The following is a 20757-nucleotide window of genomic DNA, read 5'->3' as shown; positions in this document are numbered from 1 at the left end:
ATTCTGAGCTTTTTTTTCAGCTCAAGATATACACATAGTCCCATACTATTGTGTATCACTATTGGCGGAGAACTGTTTTGGACAGTGTATTTGATTTCAGTATCATTCAATGAAGTATCTATCTTAAGTTGTTTCGAAATCACGTCTACAAAATCTTCAAAACTTATATTTGGAGTAACTATTACAACGTCTGCATTATAATCTACAAAGCTGTTGTCAACATTCCATCGGCCACCATACTAAATAAAAATTGGTAAATTTGCCATAGAAGTAGCTGAAATTAGGTCAAAACTCACTAATTCCTTGATTGATTGTGATTGCAGTTCGTAGTTCCTTCTACACAGAAATTGCAAAAGCTGTATCTACACAGAAATTGCGAAGGTATATTGTGAAATTGATCGATTTTGAGTGAAATTTGGAGCTCATTTTGAGAATTTTTTGAGAGAGAATGCCGTGATTTACAGAGGTAGAGAATGTCGTGATCTGTTAAATTGATACACACAGGGAAGGAAGGAGGATTTTTAGCGTGATTCTCGGATAGAAGAATCCTTCCTTACGTGTATCTCTAATGTTGGGCTACTTTTGGTAAGTGTCTAATTTTCGGCTACAGCTCGGTAAGTTTGTATTTAAATTGGCTATTTCTGTACTTTTCCCAAGTAGGAAGTCGTCGACGAAACCCTTTGGGCCTGAAGGACCCAAATTTTGGTCTGTTTAGATTCTGGCCCACAGAAAAAGGCCCAATACACCAACGATCACCTAAACTTGGCCTCATATTTCATTGGGCAAGTTACAAACCGGTGAAAAATCATTATATTCGCTAGCCAAAGATACAAAATATTTACGCTGATTATATATATATATATATATATATATATATAATGAACATTTTACCGATTATTACATTTGGAGCGGCGATACAGTGTAGCTTTTCCTATTTCATTTCCTTATTGTGCATCGAATTCTTATTCATTTTCCTGGTCTTTAGTTATAGGTAGAGATGCATGAGATGAAGATGGGAGACTTTGTTGTGCTGCCTCTCTACCATCAAATTAAATGTTGGAGATATTAGTCGTTTGAGTCAAATTGTAAAAGTTTACATCTATAGAGGAAGACAAAGTTGAGTAACTACTCTTTCACAAATGCAGATAATCTTCGAGTCAAAGATCCTTTGTAGTTTTTAAGATAAAAATGCTGTAATCATTCGGCCAACTGAGATCACGAGGTTTCATTTAGTGCTTAAACCAGCAGGTTCCTATTTTTTTTTCTGTGAAGCCAAAAGTACTCTCTCTTTTTTCGCTGTTGAGGATAAGCTAGAAATTCTTGGCGCAGAAATTAATTTTCTCAAAACAAAATTATCTTTACCAAAAAATACTTTTCGAAAACTTGCCAAATAGACTTAAAAGCACTTTTTGAAAAAATTTGCCAAACACAATCTTTTATTGAATACTATAAAATGCACTTCCTAAATGAATTTGTTAAACACAAAGTACTTCCCTAAAAAGCTACTTTGATAAAAATGCTTTTTAAAATAAGTAGTTACTAGAAATTTGGGCAAACTACTCTAATAAATTGTTTGGCCAAGTTTCTAAAATGAAACTTAATTTGAAAAATGTTTTTTTCAAAAGTATTTTTTTTAAAAAAAATACTTCTGAAAAGCTATTTGTGTTTGACTTATTAATTTGAAAAGTACTATTGAACCGCAATTAGTATTTGGCCAAGCTTTCAAAAAGTACTTCTAAGTATATTTTTCTCAAAAGTGCTTCACCAAAAGGTACTTTTGGAAAAAAAATATTTTTTTCTGCTTCTCTTCTACATAAACGCACTCTTTTTTCCTTAAGCTTGGCCAAACACCTTTAACTTTGGGAAAAAATACTTTTTTGGGGCCAAAAAGAAGCTTGGCCGACAAGTTATAAGAATCACTTAAACATGCTATACAAGCAAACATACGCAGACATCCAACAGATAAGTCTTAACAAAAACTTAACACCCCATTTTATTAAACCCTAAAATTTGATCGCAGATTGAAAACAAAAGACCAAGGGGAAGAATCAGCAGTGCTGCGCGTTATACAATTTGCTTGCACCCTTTTCTAGAAGAAATAAGTAGGCATTCCCAGGAGTAATATCCTAAACTATAAACCAAGTACAAGTGCTGGAAAATTCTGAATTTAATTGGTAGAAAAACCTAAAAAGGAGAGAAATCAAAAGAAAAAGGCCAGAGAAAGCACAATATAAAAGGTAAAGGGAGTTTCCTCTAGCTAAATATCATCTTGATCGCTCTCAAGACTTGTCTTAAACATACAGGGAATTAGAGGCCGCAAGAAGTGCAGCGCCAATGCCAGAACCATCATTTGCGTGCTCGAAAACAATACTTGTTGCCATTTCCTCTCCAAGCAATTCAACTAAAGTGTTCTCCAAGCACTTTCTGTATTCTGTATAATGCTCATACAATCCGCCATCCATGGCTACGACTATCTTTTCTTGACCACTTTCCCTGGGCGTATCCCTGCCCATCTTTTTGACAATGCCCAAGACCCCAGCCGCTGCAAGCCTTGCGCCACGTGTTGCAACAATGTTGCACAGCTCAACAACTAATCTTCTTGTCTTCAAGGAGGTATTGGATATCTGAAGCAGGATGAACAACATGTCTAGTGTCAATTCATGTTGTATCATGATATCAAATGATAACAGTTATAATCTAAAGAATCACTGAACAAGAGACAGATATCAATAATTAGATTTCCGCTTCCTTGTGACCCAAATTTTTCATTTCATTTGTCACCATCAGAAATTTCCCCTTTATGTTGTACGTAGGAACACTACTGAAAAACTAAGTCCTAACTAAAACAGTTCTCTTTGCTCCAAAGCGATATGACCAAAGAAATGATACCGTGAACATAAATGTAGAAGGAATAGTAAGCCACACAACATTAATTGAAAATGAGAGAAACTAAGAAGAAGCATAATAAGTGAAATGAACCAAAAGGCCTTCATTTTCATTCTCTTTCTTTTTTTCTTCAGAGGTATTGGTTATGGCGAAGAGCTAATACCTCCAAGATATCCTTCAACTTGTCGCCAACCACTCTCAAATCAGAGGATGTGTCATGATGCATAGCAGACATTTCAGGTGTCCTGCGATTTTTTTTAAACTGTTATGAGAGCATATTCTCGAATATGAAGCAAACAGGCAAATAAGATAGACACTTCAATATTTGCAGACAAACAAACAACAACAAACCCATTGTAATCCCACAAGTGGGGTCTAGGGAGGGTAGAGTGTACACAAACCTTACCCCTACCTTCAAGAAGGCAGAGAGGCTGTTTCCGGAAGAATATTTGCAGAAATCTAGACAATATGCTCAGTTAATAAATCCATTTCATTGCCAGTACTCTTTTCTTTCCTGTTTCTTTTTTCAAAAAATTCATTGTTTGGAGTTCATGGATCCTCAAATTATCATTTGAATATAAGCATGCTTCCTCAGAAAATTTATTGATCAATTAGCATGCTTCATCAATTTTCAGCTCTATCCTGTTTCTGCTGTACACATCAGTATCCAGTAGTATTAGCATATAAGATATTGGATGCAATTTTTTATTTAATTTCAAGAGAAGAATAAGTAATGTTCATTAATTGGTAGAGAGATGAAACATGTTTGCAAGCATGTTGAAAATAGACAATTTAAACTTGATAATAATTACGAGTGCCTATGGCCCCAAAACAACTGTGTAAAGTACCAAAAAACCAATGAAAGCTCATTAATGCATGAATCATACTCCAGCTTGATCAACTGACAAACTAGGACAGCAACAGAAGAAAACAAGCAAAATTCAAATTTAACAAGAGAAGCACTGACCAACAGTTGTTAGGGGAATTTAACAGTGTGTTTTGCACAAAATGATTAGTAATAACTCTATAGTTACTAAGAAATACCTCAATATGAATTGATTCTTGAGTTTTGGAGGGACCTCATCTCCGAAAATGCCAGCTTCTTCAGCCATTCTGAGTAAAACTCTGCGTAAAATTTCTCCCAAGTACATGCCAGAGCATATCTTCTCAAATATCTGTTAGGATAGATAGATAGACCCCCAGGTTATCAAGTTAATTGCATAATCGAGCTTAGCCTAAATGAACAAAAGATAAACAAATAGATAAATAATTACCTGTTCACCATTTAAACTATATGTATCATAGTCAAGCTTAGCCTAAATGAACAAACAATAAACAATTACCTGTTCACCAGGATTTAAACTATCTGTATCCATTGCATGATCGTACTCTGTCAAGGGAAGATGGGAGGACCTAAAGTTACCCCATTCCATATTGATAACCTACAAAGTAAGATAGAAGGCCCTCAACAACTATTCAATGGTGAATACCAAACAAGTGGATGGAGACCAAGAAGATCAATAGTCTTTAAAGTTTCCGAACCATTTCTCCAGATTTAGGCAGAGGACCATGCCACTTGGGAATTGCCTGAGCCCGTTCCACATATGCTGCATTGGTCCCAGTACCTAATATCACAGCAATGGATACATCCTTACTGGAGAATCTACCACCAGCCAGTGTTCCAACAGTATCATTCACCTTTCATCAACAAGTAACTCAAAATCAAATTTTTACAACTAAGCTAGGTAATATACATAAGATTTATTTTTAAAAACAACCTTCAAAATGAATGATATTACTGAGCGGCATTAAGCAAACTTACCAGCGCCGACACCCTCATATCAATTCCTTTTCTTTGCATGGCTTTTGTCAGTTCTGCAACAACATCTTGTCCAACCTGTCACCCAGTAACAATGAGAGCTTATTTTTTTCACTTCATTAAATCTAATACGAAAAAATTTAATCTAACCATATAATTATAATAGATAACCTTAGTTGTTATAGTGATTTTGATATCAACTGATGCAACTTGCTTGAATTAACTTATTAAATTGCAAACAACGTGAGTACCGTCAAACAGTAAATTATCTTCAATGATTTTCATAACAGAAAAAGAATCGGGGAAGCGTAGTTGATGACATGCTAGCTCATTACATCCATCAACCAAAAGAAAGATTAAGATTTCCAAAACCAAATATCTAGAACAGGGAAAAGCATGAGTTTCTCAATCTGAAACTACCTTAAAGTTGTATTTCTGACAAATCAAACTTTAGTTTCAGATTAAACACAAAATACATGAATGGAAAAGTAAATCAGCAGGCTGCATCAAATCGAAGCTAGAAAAACCCATTCGATTAATATGTCTAAAAGAACTAGCAAAAAGTCCATTGTAATCAGTTGAAAGAAACATGAGCAAGCTGCAGAGCGGATAGTTAGAACCACATCTAGGAACAAGAAACTTCATTTTAATTTGCACAGTTGCCTCCAGAAAACAACAAAAAATATGGAGTTGCGAGGGAAATGGATACCGTGTCATCAATGGAGAAACCTTTCGTCCACCTGATAAGAGTTCCAGAATTGATTGAAGTCTGCATGATTGGGAATGAGAAAGTGAAACCGAGTTCCCTCTGCTTACCAGGAGGTTGATGAAATTTTTCTTCTTCTTCAGCAACAAATTTTGCAAGTTCTGCCGCAATGTAGTCAAAAAGTGCCTGAAATCATATGGACTTCAAACGATCAAAAGCCATGAGGAGCTAAACAATAGAAAAGGGTGCAAAAATTAAGAGGTCAAAATACTTACTTCTGAAGTCCCAACCATCAAATTTGGAGGAATTGATGCCTCCGCAAATTCTTGATGGACAATACCACCATCCTTCCCCCCCAATTGCACCCGCAATACTCGAAAATTTGTTCCACCAAGATCCAATGCATAAAAGACTCCTTCTTCATCGCTAAAACAAAATTTATCAAAGAAACAAACATTAATATATTTTCCTTTTACCGAGGATATAGTAACCATTATACAGAATATAATTAAATCTCTCCTCACTGCAAGCAATGCTGAAAGTTATTCCTTATAAAAATTAGATGTACTTAAAGAGGAGGGGGATGAAGCTGCAATGCATTGATCATAACATCATAAAGAAATTTACTTTGACCACATGTTCGTAAGAGAATTCATTTGACACGAAATTGACTCGGGAATACGACCAGAACAAGGTCATGAGCACTGGAGTACCAAACTACACGCTGCACCTTCTGATGTATGGAACTTAGCTTTCTGAACATTGTTCTAGATTAAGTAGCTAATTAGAGCACAGCGAATATGTTAAGTAAGAAAGAAACAAGAACAGCAAAGGATCTTGTGAATGTTGCAATGCAAATTTAGGGAATTGATATCTACATAGCATAACTTCCAAATTTAAGCATTAAAAGAAAAATCATAAAGGGCAAACCTTTTACACAATTTCAGACTGAGCATATTCAAAGGAATCTACTTGTCAAAAGATTCGCCATGCTTCAGGAGAAATTTTTTAGATTTCTAATCAATTTCTCGAATACCATAAGCAATAATCCTAAATTTCCTCCCAATAAATTGATGTCTTTATGAACAACCCCCTCTGCCACAATTCGTTTCATTAAAATAGCTGCGCTTTTTTCCAATCACTTTCACATACTATGATCTATAGTACTTAGTACTTTTTATATAATTTCTAAATACAAAAATTCTAATTTATTTTCAAATAAGGAATTAATATATAATGTGTTAACCTCGTACTCCAAATCCAGCCACCACCCACCCTCCCCCTCTTTTTTTTTTTGGTGACGGACGGGTTAGATACTAATTGATACAAAAGGAAAAAAAAATCAAGTAACTAACCCAGTGGGGAGATTGTCGACGTAGCTGATAAGCATCTTGAGTTTGCTGCCGCCCTCAGAGGCAAGGCCGGCGTGCATCTCCACCGTCATAGCGTCAGCCACCTGCTTCAGCTTGGCATCTGGTGTCCCACACTTCTCCTCGAATTCTTTCAGGATTGCCCTCGCACGTGCCCACTTGCTCGATTTCCGCATTCGGTGCCGGACGATGAGTGCCGCCACAGCTACCGTCACCGCCGCCCCCACCACCACCGCTCCCACCGTCGCCTTCTTCATCCCTTAATACTAAAGAAAAATGAGGGAAAAGGAGAATTAGAGATTACGGATATTTGTGAGCTTGTTGTTAGTTAGGAATAGGGATCAGATCAAGAGATGTTGAATACAGTTAATTAATTTAATTAATTAATTAATTAAAAGAGAGAAAAGGGGAAGCTTTTTTTATAAGGTGAGGGAGTGAGGGAAATTCGGCAGTGACAGATGCAGCAGAGCCACCCTTCTTCAGACATTTGGATTTCACTCTAACATCATCATTACGTATATATATAAGTATAAGAATTGTGGTACAATTCTACTTGCAATTTTATAAAATACTTTAATTGTACACTTTATTCCTTTTAAGTTGTAAATTTTATTGTAATAAAATTGGTGAGTCTATGTCTGTACTAAGACGAGAATTTTTTTATTGCTGTTGTGAAGTGTTATTCTAGAAAATATATATATTGACATAACATGAAAATTTGGCTCCAAAGAGTACTTGGTCATTATAGTAAAATATTGTTATAGACAATGATTGTTGTAGAGAGGTTTTACTGTCAAGGGTGGATTCGATTTAATAGCTACGGTTTCCGTGAACTTTTGTCTAGAACCTGTATTTGTATTGAAAAATGCATTAAATGTACAAGAATATTTAGCTTGGAACTCATTCCGTTCATCCAGTTAGTATTGTATATTAATTCAAGATTTTTGTAGGAACCCATAAACTTAAAATCCTGGATCGACCTCTATTTACTGTATTATGTTAAAGTGTTGAGTTCTTTAGAGTATGACCAAAATTTGATCGTGGATCTTTTTGTGTTGAAGGCATAGGAATATTGCATCACCTACCTACCCCAGTTTTAATATTTCTCACATTTTGCTTAACCGGGCATATTTTTCACATTTTAAATAAAATTGTGAGTTCAGACAACCTTTCTTTCTTTATTTATTTATTACTCAAAACAATGGCAGTACTATGTATAATGTCCATGTCACCGGATGAACTTTTTTTTCTTTCTTTTTGTGGGGCAATATGTTCTTCTCACGCACTTGACATTTTGAGCTAATCATACTTTGGTTTTGTAAGAAATTATGGCATTTAAAATAATTTTGAAAAAAAAATTGTTTGTTAGTTTTACTTGTTGACGTACTTTATAAAACATAGCTTTAGATCATTTTGCTTTTCGAAAAACAATATCCATTTCTGAAAATAAACTCCCTTGAATTTTGTGTAAAAAGGAAAGCTTTTTCTTAGAGCTTTTCTAATTTAAACCAAAATTAATTACCTTGACAAGTCAGTATGAGTCCAAAGATGATGATTTATGAAACTTCTACTTTTCACTTTAATCCAGAATTAAAAGAGCCTGCTAACGGTATAACTACCACATCATCAATGGACGACTTGGACCTTTTATTTTGACCACACACAAATATACTGAATCAATATATAGTTGACCTTTCATAAGCAACAGCAACATTCGCATGTTACATCCACTAAATATATTGATTCCAATTTTAGTCGTATACCTCACCTGATGCTAACATGTTTCTTACTCAAAAAGATTTAATAACTTAAATATAATTATGACCACCGCAGAAATGTTTTATTATTAATATAGTTCAATCTATTTTAGCATGTTACACTCTTATAATCTATTTGACCAAGGTTCTCCAAAGCCCAAAAAAAAATATTTTTTAAAGTTGAAGTGTTTGGCCAAGCTTCTAGAGAAAAAAAAAAGTATTTTTGAGTAAATCAGAAGTTGTTTTAAAAAAGCTAACAAAAAAGTAGCTTCTATTCAGAAGTACTTTTTTAAAAAGCACTTTTGAAAAAAATACACTTAAACGTATTTTTTAAAAGCTTGGTCAATGCTCATAAATATTTTTTAAATTAATTAGTCAAACACAACTTTCACGAAGCTTGGCCAAATAGAGTATATAGCATGAAAAAATCCTTGTAGCTATCTATTAACCTGATATACAAGTCGAAAAGAGGAAGGCATGAGACGAACTCGTTCTAATATTACGTGTGAAAATTAACACGCTGAGACTACGGTTAAGTTTTATTGAAACTATTATACGAGACAAGATCAGATATAGAAAACGTTTGATGTGAAAACAACTAATCCGTTATAAGATTGCGAAGATATCTTTCTTCTGTTATAAGAGGCAGTTAGTAACAAAATGACACAAGTCCAGGTAGAAATAAATGGATATAAAAAATCACATAGCCATGGGTCCATGACGGCTAGTTTGAAATTGAGGGAGTTGATTGATTGAATGAACATCTGAATACCAATTCCATCCAGAATGATTTAAAATTCAGATTTCTATCTCTAGTTTAAAACATTATAAGATTAAGTACCTCAACCTTTTAAAGTGATAACTTAAATTACCCTATTGCAATTTTAACAACAACAGTTCAATATATCCTGGAGATGTCAAATCCCAAGGCATATAATTTAAATACAGACACAAACACAGAAAGGAAACGGAGCAAGAAACGCAGAGACTGAAATGGTGTCATTAACTGTAATCGAGTATACAAAAACTATTTCAAGGAACAAATGTACTGTGAATCCCCCTTCTAGTAAACCCAGCACACCTAACCTTTCTCATAACCCGCCCCAACATAGCATAGCTTTCTACTCGTTAATTCCAGCAAAGCCATAAACCCCCACCCCCAAACGAAAAGAAAGATCAATTCGAACTGATGTAGGAAGATCAATCTTCTCCAGCACTGTCCCTAGTATTTTTACATAAACTGAACTGTACAGGAGTCCACAGGACTATTCTACCTGGAACTCTCCACCCAAGTATCAGGCTCACTCCCAATATTAGATATGCAAGCCTCCTGGAAAAAAAGAAGCATAGAGAAATGAAAGCCAGCAAGTAACATTATACTTACCCCGTTGAGCTGGCTTTTCATCCCTCGACTGGCATTGTTTCCAGCATGGACTTTCGCAAATGAAGCTCCACTTCTTTCAAGCTGTTGACGTAACACTGTACCTACAAGACAACCATATAAAAGCAACCAAAAACCAGTACGATAAAGACAAAGTCTGTTATTTAAAACTAAATGCAAATGAAATTTCAAAACATGAAACATGCCTTATAGAAGATTTCTGCGCAGGCTCTGATCCAATGCTATCCAGTGATGTTAACATTCCACGCGGAGCTCTTGGCTTCATGAAACGCAAAACAAAATGAAACTGGTTAAAGGTCAGAACCATGCAAATTGCAACAGTAGTGTCGAATCTAACTCATGGCAAAGGCATAAGAAAAAAGATTGAATGAACTATAAAAATCAATGACGTCAGAGAGATAAGAGGCAAAATAAACTTATGCAAAACCTCTAACTCCAGCAACGCATCTCCAAAAGATCTTGAACCATTTTCACATACATTATTTGATAGTGACTTGGACTCGGCCCTGTATAAGTCGCCCCGAGAGGAATAGAGAGAGATGCAACCAGTACTGCCCACTGGATGACCGTCATGGCTGAGTTGGAGCAATTCATGCGCAGGATCCTCACATGTACCAGCCTCAACCAGGTTTGTGACACCACTAGAACGGTGGACACATCCATCAGCGCTTTGAGCACATTGTGCTCCTTGTGACTTAATTGGTTCAGCGCAGGCATCTTTGTCCAGAATAGCAAACTGCATCTTATCACTGGGGAAATTATTTGAAATTTCATCACTCTTTCTCTTCCCTCCAGAAACTGTCGAGGAACACTGTTGTAAGAACATGCCACCTTTCTGACCAACAATAAGTTCAGGTGAGAGTGAATCCCTTCTTGGAGGGCTAACCGATGGTCTTTTGTCCTGACTCTGTTGCTTCTCTTCTGAACCTTCAAGCTCTTTTTTCCTTTTCAACCCTCTTTCTCCAGATCTTGACCTGCATATACTACCGTTGCAGGATGGTTTCTCTGCCAGCTGACCACTCATTACCCTTGCTATTTGGCTTCGCTTATAGCCATCTGGTAAAACATAAGAGGGAATCTGCTTTCTACGAACATGGGAGACCAACATTTCCATTCCCGGTTTCCAATACATATACATGTTTATTTGGTGTCTAAACTCATCAACTGTCCCACGAATATCAAACTGCTGGCCTTCTTGAACCAACTCGCCTGACCTCCTCTGCAGACCCATGAAGAAAGCGCGATGGGCACAATGTTTGGAGGGGTCCACATACTCATGGGGATAAGGATGACACTGCAACTTCCCATATGTGTCCCGCTCTATCTGCAAATATACAAAAAGAATTATAAATAGATGGGAAACCTTTGCTTCACTTACTACCTTCTCTTTTTTCCTTCTGTAGAGGCTCAAGTAAAGGAACCAAAGCCTCCTGAGCATCAGTTATCCAAAAAGTAATAGATGTTACCATCAACGTAAGCTGCCTTAACCGGGACTCGACCCATCCTCTCCACACAAGCAAGTCATCAGCATCAGCCGCAACTATGTCAATTTGCAAATAGTTCTTGTAGCTTTCAAAGAAAGGATACTGCTCAAACAGTGCAGTCCACTGAGCTTTATTCAGCTCAACTTCCTGATATGGTAAAGCAAAAAGAGGTAAAGCCAGTACTAGCTAAATACGACATAATTACAGAGGAGGGTTATCTATACCTGACAGATGTTGTTACCGAATTGAAATTGTTCTGTCATAACTCGAAGAGTACTTGCAGAGACATTGTAGCTTGAGTTCATGCAAGGATAGGCAGGTGTAATAATTGGCATCTGATGTGTACGGTCCCAAGGATTTTTTCTTGGATCCCAGACAGAGAATCCAAGTTCTTTATCCTCTATCTGACAAAGCATCACAGGATTTGGCCAGCGCCATTGAGTATATACACGAAAGAAACGAGAAACCAGCATACTCGGAACAGCATTTGGATAGAGTTGGCAAACCCGAGCAACCAGAAGAGCCCAGTTCACTCCACCAAGAAATCCAGTTACCTAAAAGAGATAATTCAGAACAGGAAAAATTAATGGGTCAAAGAAAGAACAAACATTAATAAGCCGGAGAGGAGGGAAAAGAAAAATGCAAACCTACATTTGAATAAACACCACGCTGCTTAGCCCAAAACTTTAAACACCGAAGTGTGGTCCGAAAAAACTGCATTGTAGAAGAAAAATGAGATATTACTACAGAATGTTCAAAATATTTTCTCTCCCTATTGTTTCCTATTTGGTTGGGGATCATCACCTCAATATTTGGAACAAGTTTAATGATTTTATCAGCCACCCTGCAGCCATTGAGGCTCCTTACAGTTGGTTCATCAACATTGCATAGCATGGATTCACTGGATATGTCCAAATCCTGTCCACAAGAAGATGTCGCAAGACAACATCAGGTATACTACTATTAGTGGTCTAAGATGACTAATGTCATAGCACGGATGTCAATTCAAATTTGAGAAAATAGAGCATTCACGTGTCCCCATCCTGTCAGGAACCCATGACTTGGTAAGCCCAAGGAATGGTCATAGGTATACCACGGACACATGAAATAAGAATGTATAAGTCCTCAGATCCAGACAGGGTTAAGCTGCTGCAGGTGAAAAGGATTAAGCACCCAGAATACAAGCAGAAATCAGGGCTTTTTACGAGAACAAATCTTTGTGCAGGCAAATTAACTTCTTCTAAAGCAAGGTTGGAGTACAGAAAAAGCCCCTCCCTTTTCTCGGAAAGATCAAAAGGAAATGGACGCTATCACAAAGAAATAACACTTACATCTGGTACAACCAAAAGAGAAATGCTTGCATAGAGAAGATCAATTGAGATCCCATCAAACTTAAACTTCATAACAGGGACATGTGCATCTGGAACTGGTTGCAGTTCAGTAACTTCTTCCCTCTTCGCCAAAATATTATGCAATACAAAGAAGAAGTCATCCTGGCAAACAATGTCAGCATTAGATGCTATATTAAATGACTAGTTGCTAAAGGACATCAGAAACTAAAACGACCTCTCGATTCACATAAGATGGTCCAACACATAAGGTGTCTATGTCAGCTCCAGGACCATGCACCTACAAAAAGGAATCTTATAATTAGTTAAGTAGCGCTGCTAAGGGAATGGTTCAAACATTATCCAGGAAAATGTAAAGCTTACAGGACATAATTGTAAATACATCCGTGTGTCGGGAATAGGTGCAGCTTCAAGAATACAAACAGCATCAACAACCCCCCCCCCCCCCAAAAAAAACTCTTTTCCCAAGGATGAAGTTTCAAATGTAAGGGACATCTAGATTATCATTTAACCATTGGTTAAAAAATTTAGGAAAAAGTTAATTCCTTCAACAAGCCTCAGAGAGGTGATTCCAGAGTCCATTGAGACTCCTCATAAGTCAAAATATCTCGAACAAATTACAAATGAAAAGCTCCCTTTAGAAGCATCTATCTCAATGAAAAGCAATAGGAAGGACAGTTGAGTACTAATCTGTTGGGTTGCAAATTGAGAATAGTAACAGAAGGGATAATTGTGTGAAACAAACAGTTTTGTAGTGAATTCTGAAGTCTGTAGAACAAGACATAATGCATGAGGTCCACTCAATTTAGGACCCACCAAACTATTGATGCCACACAAGCTTGTTTTTGGATATTTCCCTAGCCTTTGTGGGATATTAGCACCACTCTGACCACAAAACAGGAATTATTTAAGCCAGCATAGTTTCCTGCTTACAATTAATTTCACACCTTGCGGTTATAGTAACACTGAAACCCTTCCTAGTTGGTAATTGGCAAACAATTTCGCAACTATTTCTAGGTCTGTATTGAACTTATTCATCATGCATAGACAACCAAAACAATTAAGTTTATATTGTTCAAGGGAACTTCAGAAAAGAAGCTGCTTACCCCAAGGCGATAAGAACCAAAGGTTAAAATGACAGCATTTGCATCCTCAACCATCTGATCATTGTACCCTCTTAGTCGAGTAAGTTCTTTCACCCAATCCTTCACAATCTAAAGGAAAAGATTAAAAAGTGTCACAAGAGTGGATTGGGCCAAAATAGAAATGAACTATATGAAACACAAAGGAAAAGGGAAGGATAAAGCTTAGACTACTACTTCCGTTCTTCTTACAAGACATTGAGGGGTATACGCAAACATAATTTTGGCTTCCTTTATTAACCAAAAAAATTCAGTGAAAAATATTTACCAACGATCCTTACCTGCAACTTAAAAAAATGATTATATTATTGAAAAAAGAAACAATTACTCCTAGAACGACCTAACATGAATGATGGCATCCAGTTTTAATAATTTTCTTCATCAAGATCAGGGAAACAATCCAGGCACTAGTCGGAGAAGAGGAAAGCTTGGATCTATTTGAAGATAAGTTCCAGCAAATAAAACTGGAAATATTAGTGACCAGATATTAAACTTGCTTAGTAAGAAAAACAGTGGCATTTAATACATCAAATGTTACATCGAGCGCAGATTAGCAACTAATATATTAGTGCTGAAACAGAGACTAATAAATCCAAACAAGGGAAAACAAGGAAGCATCAAGTGTATGGTCAACAATTAATAAATGCTGCCATGCAGGTGAAAGGGGAAAAGCAATATTATCTGTTTCACTAAGTTTAGGGAGATAAATCTTTTCTACTAAAAAGCAAAGCAACTGATCAATTCTCTATCAGCTGAAAATTCAAATGACCATCCAATATTTACCAATCCAAAGCGCATCCAATCACCATTCACAGCCTACCCAAGCCAAGTTCATAAGTTACTAAAGACATGATTTTTCTTACTGCTCCTCACTACACATGCACCAGACATAATGTACTAGAATGCCTGAATGTCAAAATCACGTAGAGTCCACAACCCTTAATGTGCCGGACGACAACTACAAATTGATCCCAAACTAGTTAAATTGGCTATATGAATTCTCAATATCCGCTATGCTCCATTTGGACACTTTCCATTTCAATACTCAAAATTTTCTCTTTTAAGAGAAATTAGAGGTTCTCTAAATCCTAATGTCCTACGAACACTTAAAATTAAATATTATTGAAAGTCCACCGCCCAAGTCCTTAACCATCAACCTAAGCCATAAAAGGATCTATCCTAAGTTCTTCATAATCAAGGCCTCAAGTCTGAACCAGCACACCTATATCTAGACATCACAAAGGATATAGAGTATAGGCTAATAAGATACAGTTGACTAGGGCCAATCGACACGCTCAATCCTAAATTAGTTTCTTCCTAATAATTTAGTTGGGTAATCACCAATACACAAATGATAAAAGAGGGAGCACGGGATTACCTGCTTAAGCTGGCGGAGAACTAGTTCTCTCTTAGCAGCCTCCTCAGCGCTTTCATATAATCCAGCACCGACCAAAAACTAGAATCCACAAAACCAACACGTCAAAATACACAAACTAGAGCAGAAAAAAACAACATAGTAAATCAAAAGGAAGCTTAAAGAACAAACCTTTTCCAACTCTTTGGTACGCTGAATATCAGCCTCCGTAGGCCCAGCTAGAGACAAAGGTTTCGTCACCCCATACTGCTTTGGCGGTGGCAAAGTAGTAGCACAATCGGAAACCCCCATCGTTAAACCAAAAATCTTGTTCTAGTAGTTCAATATAAGCACCAAATAGAAACGGATCGGAAATTCGAAATCAAAACTATTATAGAGGCAAAATTCCAATTAAGAGGAGACCTAAAAGGTAACGCTTTTTTTACTTGTAAATACTCAAATTTTAAATAAAAAAACCCTAGATCTAGAACATGAAAAAGAAGAAGAAGAAACTAGAGGAGAAGGGTTTGTTGCTGTGGGGCTATAAAGGGAAGGGTCGGTGGAAGTTGTAGCGCTTGTGGAATGAGGAAAGAGCGCACGTTCACATTCCAAGTTGGGTTAGGAGATATGGAGGATATTGAAGAAGAACATTTTAATATTTTTATTTTTGAGAAAGAAAAGGTGGCTTAAGTCGCGTTTGATATTTTTGGAGATTTTTTGCCAGTTGTCAACTTGGTTAGTGCCTCGTGGCAAATTTTGAAATCTTATTACTCCATTTGTTTACTTGTTTGAATTTGAAAATATGGAAGTATTTTAATGTTTTTCTTTTTTTAGGTCATTTTATTAATTAAATGTCGAGATCTTATTACTCTTATCTTTTTCTAAAAGTAACATCTTTAAGGGATGAAAAAATATTATACTTTTTGTTCTTGTTTTAGTTTGACAGTAGAAAAATGAAGGAATTTGAAGGAAACAAATTTTCCTATTGGGCAGAACAAACAATATTTTGTCACTTTCGTTCTTCTTCCTTTGCGTTTAATACTAATTGTTTGGCTAAGCTTCTAAAATCTGCTTATTATGAGAAGTGTTTTTCTCTCAAAGTTATTTTTTTCAGAAGTATTTTTGGTGCAATCTTCTAAAATCAGCTTATTTTGAAAAGTATTTTTTCTAAAAGTTTTTTTAAGAAAAATACTTTTGGTGAAAAGCAATTTGAATTTGGCTAATCAATTTGAAAAGCACTTTTGAGTAGCAATTAGTTATTGGCCAAATTTTTAAAAACGGCTTCTAAGTGTATTTTTTCAAAAATCATTTTTTTAAAAGTACTTTTCGGGAAAAGTTATTTTTTCAGCTTCTCCAAAATTACTTCTGCTTCTACTCGAAAGTTCCTTTTTTTTTCTTTGGCCAAATACTTTAACTTTAAAAGAAAAAAAATATTTAGAAAGTTGGCCAAACTAGCTATAAGACAGCTACCATTTTAACTTAAATAGTTAAATGCAATCTTTGAATCAATTTTCCAAAGGTAATTCTCAAGACAGCTTTTCATTTATTAGTCTCCGAACCACATATTCCGTTATGAGTATTACTTAAGAAAAAAAACAAAACAGAAAAAATCAAGAAAATTTTAACTCCTGTAACAAAGGTGTACACCTATTTATTATAAACCGAAATTATTTTAAAATATTATTTTTTATAGTTACCTTTTATATTTTGTAGCAAAATAAGTATTTATGGTATATACTACCATTGAGACATGAAATACGCTATTTATGTTTTTTTCCTCTCTCTTTCTTTCAATTAACACACGATTCTCTCTCATAATTTTCATTCTTTCTCTCTCTCTCCGAGCAAAATAGGCCGAAATCATATATACAGGAAAAAGAAACAAATCATGAAAGAAAGCCTAAAAATCTCAAAATCAAAAACATGAAAGTAAACCTATAATAAAAAAAAGGAACCAGAAATACCTTGGGCGACAGAGAGATTGAAGAGAAAGAGGGATTCTTAGCGCGGTAAGTAAGAGGGAAAAGAAGAAGAAGCAGTCGAATTGGAAGCGTGGCCTTCGTTGCCCTTGAATTCCGTTCCCTAGTTCAATCCGGAACTCCAGATGTGTAAGTAGCGGCCAAGCGGCTCTGTCCTTTTCAAAGAGGGGCATTCCATCCAGCGTAAGCATCTGGATAATCTGGAAAGCGACGTGGCATACCCGAAAGCCCTAAGAAATGCATAGGAAAGAAGGTCATATTAACCCCGAAAAAAGTGATCCAAAAATAGATTTGACCTAAAGTTTCAGGGTATGTCCGACCAAAGATTTGCCCTGGGCGACACACGTGCTACAATGGCCGGGACAAAGGGTCGCGATCCCACGAGGGTGAGCTAACCCCAAAAACCCGTCCTCAGTTCGGATTGCAGGCTGCGATGATTGTTGACTCAACATTGATTTCGTGCTTGAGTTGGAGGGCTCTCCCTCCATCCATCGAGTCAACTAATTCGCTATCGGAAATTGATCCGCTCTCATGCCATGCTTCTTCTTTCTTCGAATCGGTTCCTAGTGTCCTGATGTCAGCTTCTACGGCATAAGCTTTAGATCTATCAACGAATAATAAACATTTCATAAGAAAAGAAATTTTTTTTGTTTAAATCTCAAAGAAAGGTATAGGTGAAGTTTGGAACCAACGGAGCACTGTCGGGTCGATAGCCCTTGATCCGAGATCTCTTTTTAACAAAAAAGAGTTGGATTTGCCAGCCTTAGCCGAAGAAGACTGTTCGTATAGTAGTAGGTTTGAGAACCGGTTCTAACCAACCTTCTGTGAACTTTTCTTCTCTTACGATTTTTGCTACTTTCTTTTTGATAGTATTGGTCTCGTTTAGAGTATCAAGCCCCGCGGGCCCCTCTCTGATAAGGAAGGAAACGAAATAATCTCAATTTTACGACAAATCCGGTCCGATTGCTGTTCCCCGCCCCCAACTACGGGGGAAGTCACACTTTAACTTCCTGCCTTGACCTAGGCCTCACATCGATCGTTCTGTCCACTGAACTCATCAATCAACCTTGACCTTGTAAATTGTAATGGAAGAGGTAGTGAAGCGATACAAGGAGTCTTGGCCGGAAAACGCCATCTCCGACAAACTTTCTTCTCTTATTTGCTATTTAGTCACATACGATGATACAAATATATTGTATGTTGTACAAATTCACTCAAACACATTGTATTTTTGTATAATACATATTTTTTTCCTGTGTTTATATATTTTGAAGGTCCGTATTTTTTTAATACACCTGTATTCATGCATACTTGCATGAATACAGGATATAAATATTGCAATACACTGAATACAAATATTAAAATAGGATAGAATATAAACAGTGAATACACTTAATTTTAAAATACAGTAAAATACACTTAATACAAATAGAAATGCAGTGAATACAACCAATGAAATATATTGAATACAGTAGTAATAACATATATTAGGAATAACTAAAATACTATTAATACAAATACATTTGAATATATTGAATATAAAATAGCGAATACAGTAAATATAAACATTGAATCTAATGAATGCAACAGTAAAAAAAAAAAATGTTGAAACACACTAAATACAAAAGTTATATACAAATGAAAAATCATTCTAATTAATTTGATTGATAACGAGGCATGTTAGAATTGATTTTGTTGAGTTATATTAGTAGTGTATCACGCTAATTGATATTATTTCCGTTATTAGACAGTTGGATATTCCTATTTTTAAGGTGATTGTTGTTACTATATTCATGAATACATGACGTGAATACATGTGAATACATATGCGTACAGTTGGACTGTCCTGATTTTAGGCATTTTTTGCTGTTGTATTCATGAATACAACAGCGCGAATACCGCGAATATACTATCGTAACAACTGAATAGTAGCTATAGGAAGTAATTATATATATGGTAGCTATAGGAAGTTCCACTAAACAATAGTGGTTTCTAAAAATTCCTCAAGAATCAATTTGTTAGAATAACTTAGTAACCGATAACATATTAACATTTGGTTATAATCTCATAAGGTAAAAAATAATAAGAAAATCAAAATAGCAAGAACAAGTAATCCAAAAACTGTTTACGCTGCTTGTTTGGATGATTGCTATCTCGTTTCATATTATATTGTATTGCATGGAATAATATCATACTGCATTATTTTTATGGAGTACCGTTTGCCATTATTTCATAATGTTACACACTAGAAAAATTTTAGTATTACAAAAAAAATAAAAATAAAAGGTAGGGTACATGGTAGAATTAATATATAAAAGGATAGATATTAAAATAAATTATTAAATAATAAAAAGGGGCAAAATGAGAGAAATAAACAAGGTAACGATGCCATTATACCAAAGGAAATTTTCGCCAAGATTATCAAAATAGATCCAAAGGTGTCTCTCCTTCCATCAGTTTTAGGGATAAACAGTTATATACTCCTAGGTTTTTAATGCTGTAAAATCAAATTCCTACTCCAAGTCCAATATTCTCTATAATATCAAACTTAGGACCCGTTTGGCCATGAGTTTTGCCAAAATAAATTTGGGATTTATTTTTAAAACTCATGTCTGGCCATAAAATTTTGTCCACATTTTGGCAAAATCCCAAATCCCAAACCCCAAATCTCAATTTTAAATAATGAACAGCTTCCCACTTTTATCCCAAGCAATGCCTTTTTATCATTTCAATTATCAATCCTCCTCTACTTTTTTTTTTGTATTATGATATTTAATAATTAATTTTTACATAATAAATTCAAATGATTTATAGTGTGAATCAAAAAAATTGATTTCGAATTATTTTAAAATATGAAGATACAGAGAGTATTTTATGAAATTGTTATAAAACCTAGTTAACTGCATTATGCATTTGAGTTTTCCTCCCCCTTTCTATGTTTTAAGTTCAAATTTGAAGATGAATTCGTTTTTCAGTTCTGATTGACACCAATAAAATTACTTTAAAATATGTTCATAGTCAACAATTTAATTCAGGAAAATTCAAATTAGATAATCTATCTTACTCAAATACTCGATACATGTAATAATAATTTAATAACTAATTAAACTAGCGGTAGATTGTAATAAATTTAGAATAGCTTCTCCATTTTAAACTTTGGTAAAAATGTTGCAATAGGATCTTCCACATCCCTTTTCTGGAGCTGCTCCCTGTCGTGGGACACTTATGGAGCTGATTCAGAAGAACTGTTCTTCTCGGTTTCCAATTAGCTGATATTTGTACTTCTTTTTTCAAATTTGAACTATTATGTTATTGACCAACATTACTTAGATTTTTTTTTTCAAAAAAAAAAAAAAAAAAAAACCCACCATCAGTGGGGGGTTTAGGTCTTTTCCCCGACCTGTATATTATCAAAAATAACTATTACACGGAAGAGGACATAAACCTTAGCCTCCATAGCATGATAAAGAATGATAACTTTCATTCTTATAAACATTTGAGCACAAAAT

At 35.5% G+C, this 20757-nt stretch overlaps 2 protein-coding genes across 5 annotated transcripts; both read right to left on the bottom strand.

Moving 5' to 3' along the window:
* Positions 1 to 1969: 1969 nt before the first annotated feature.
* On the bottom strand, positions 1970 to 7283 carry LOC109241760 (hexokinase-2). The gene is made up of 9 exons (XM_019408539.1): positions 6767 to 7283; positions 5687 to 5837; positions 5415 to 5597; positions 4709 to 4783; positions 4429 to 4584; positions 4230 to 4328; positions 3931 to 4061; positions 3050 to 3131; positions 1970 to 2624 (listed from the first exon to the last, which is right to left on the bottom strand). The coding sequence occupies exons 1-9, from the start codon at positions 7036 to 7038 to the stop codon at positions 2292 to 2294; spliced, it is 1482 nt and encodes a 493-aa protein (XP_019264084.1). The 5' UTR covers positions 7039 to 7283; the 3' UTR covers positions 1970 to 2291.
* Positions 7284 to 9506: 2223 nt separating this feature from the next.
* Positions 9507 to 15902, bottom strand: LOC109241759 (nuclear poly(A) polymerase 4-like). 4 transcript variants are annotated; one of them, XM_019408535.1, is made up of 12 exons: positions 15462 to 15901; positions 15294 to 15371; positions 13880 to 13987; positions 12991 to 13053; positions 12756 to 12917; positions 12229 to 12342; positions 12076 to 12138; positions 11649 to 11978; positions 11407 to 11571; positions 10368 to 11264; positions 10126 to 10199; positions 9507 to 10023 (listed from the first exon to the last, which is right to left on the bottom strand). In XM_019408535.1, the coding sequence occupies exons 1-12, from the start codon at positions 15579 to 15581 to the stop codon at positions 9999 to 10001; spliced, it is 2199 nt and encodes a 732-aa protein (XP_019264080.1). In that variant the 5' UTR covers positions 15582 to 15901; the 3' UTR covers positions 9507 to 9998. The 4 variants fall into 4 exon arrangements, with proteins under 4 accessions (XP_019264080.1, XP_019264083.1, XP_019264082.1 ...); XM_019408538.1 differs by having other exon boundaries at positions 10419 to 11264; XM_019408537.1 differs by having other exon boundaries at positions 9507 to 10199; positions 10419 to 11264; positions 15462 to 15902.
* Between the last annotated feature and the right edge of the window lie 4855 nt (positions 15903 to 20757).

This window comes from Nicotiana attenuata, unplaced genomic scaffold, assembly GCF_001879085.1.
Source record: "Nicotiana attenuata strain UT unplaced genomic scaffold, NIATTr2, whole genome shotgun sequence".
Lineage (NCBI taxonomy): Eukaryota > Viridiplantae > Streptophyta > Magnoliopsida > Solanales > Solanaceae > Nicotiana > Nicotiana attenuata.
This window is presented reverse-complemented; position numbering and strand designations above follow the sequence as displayed.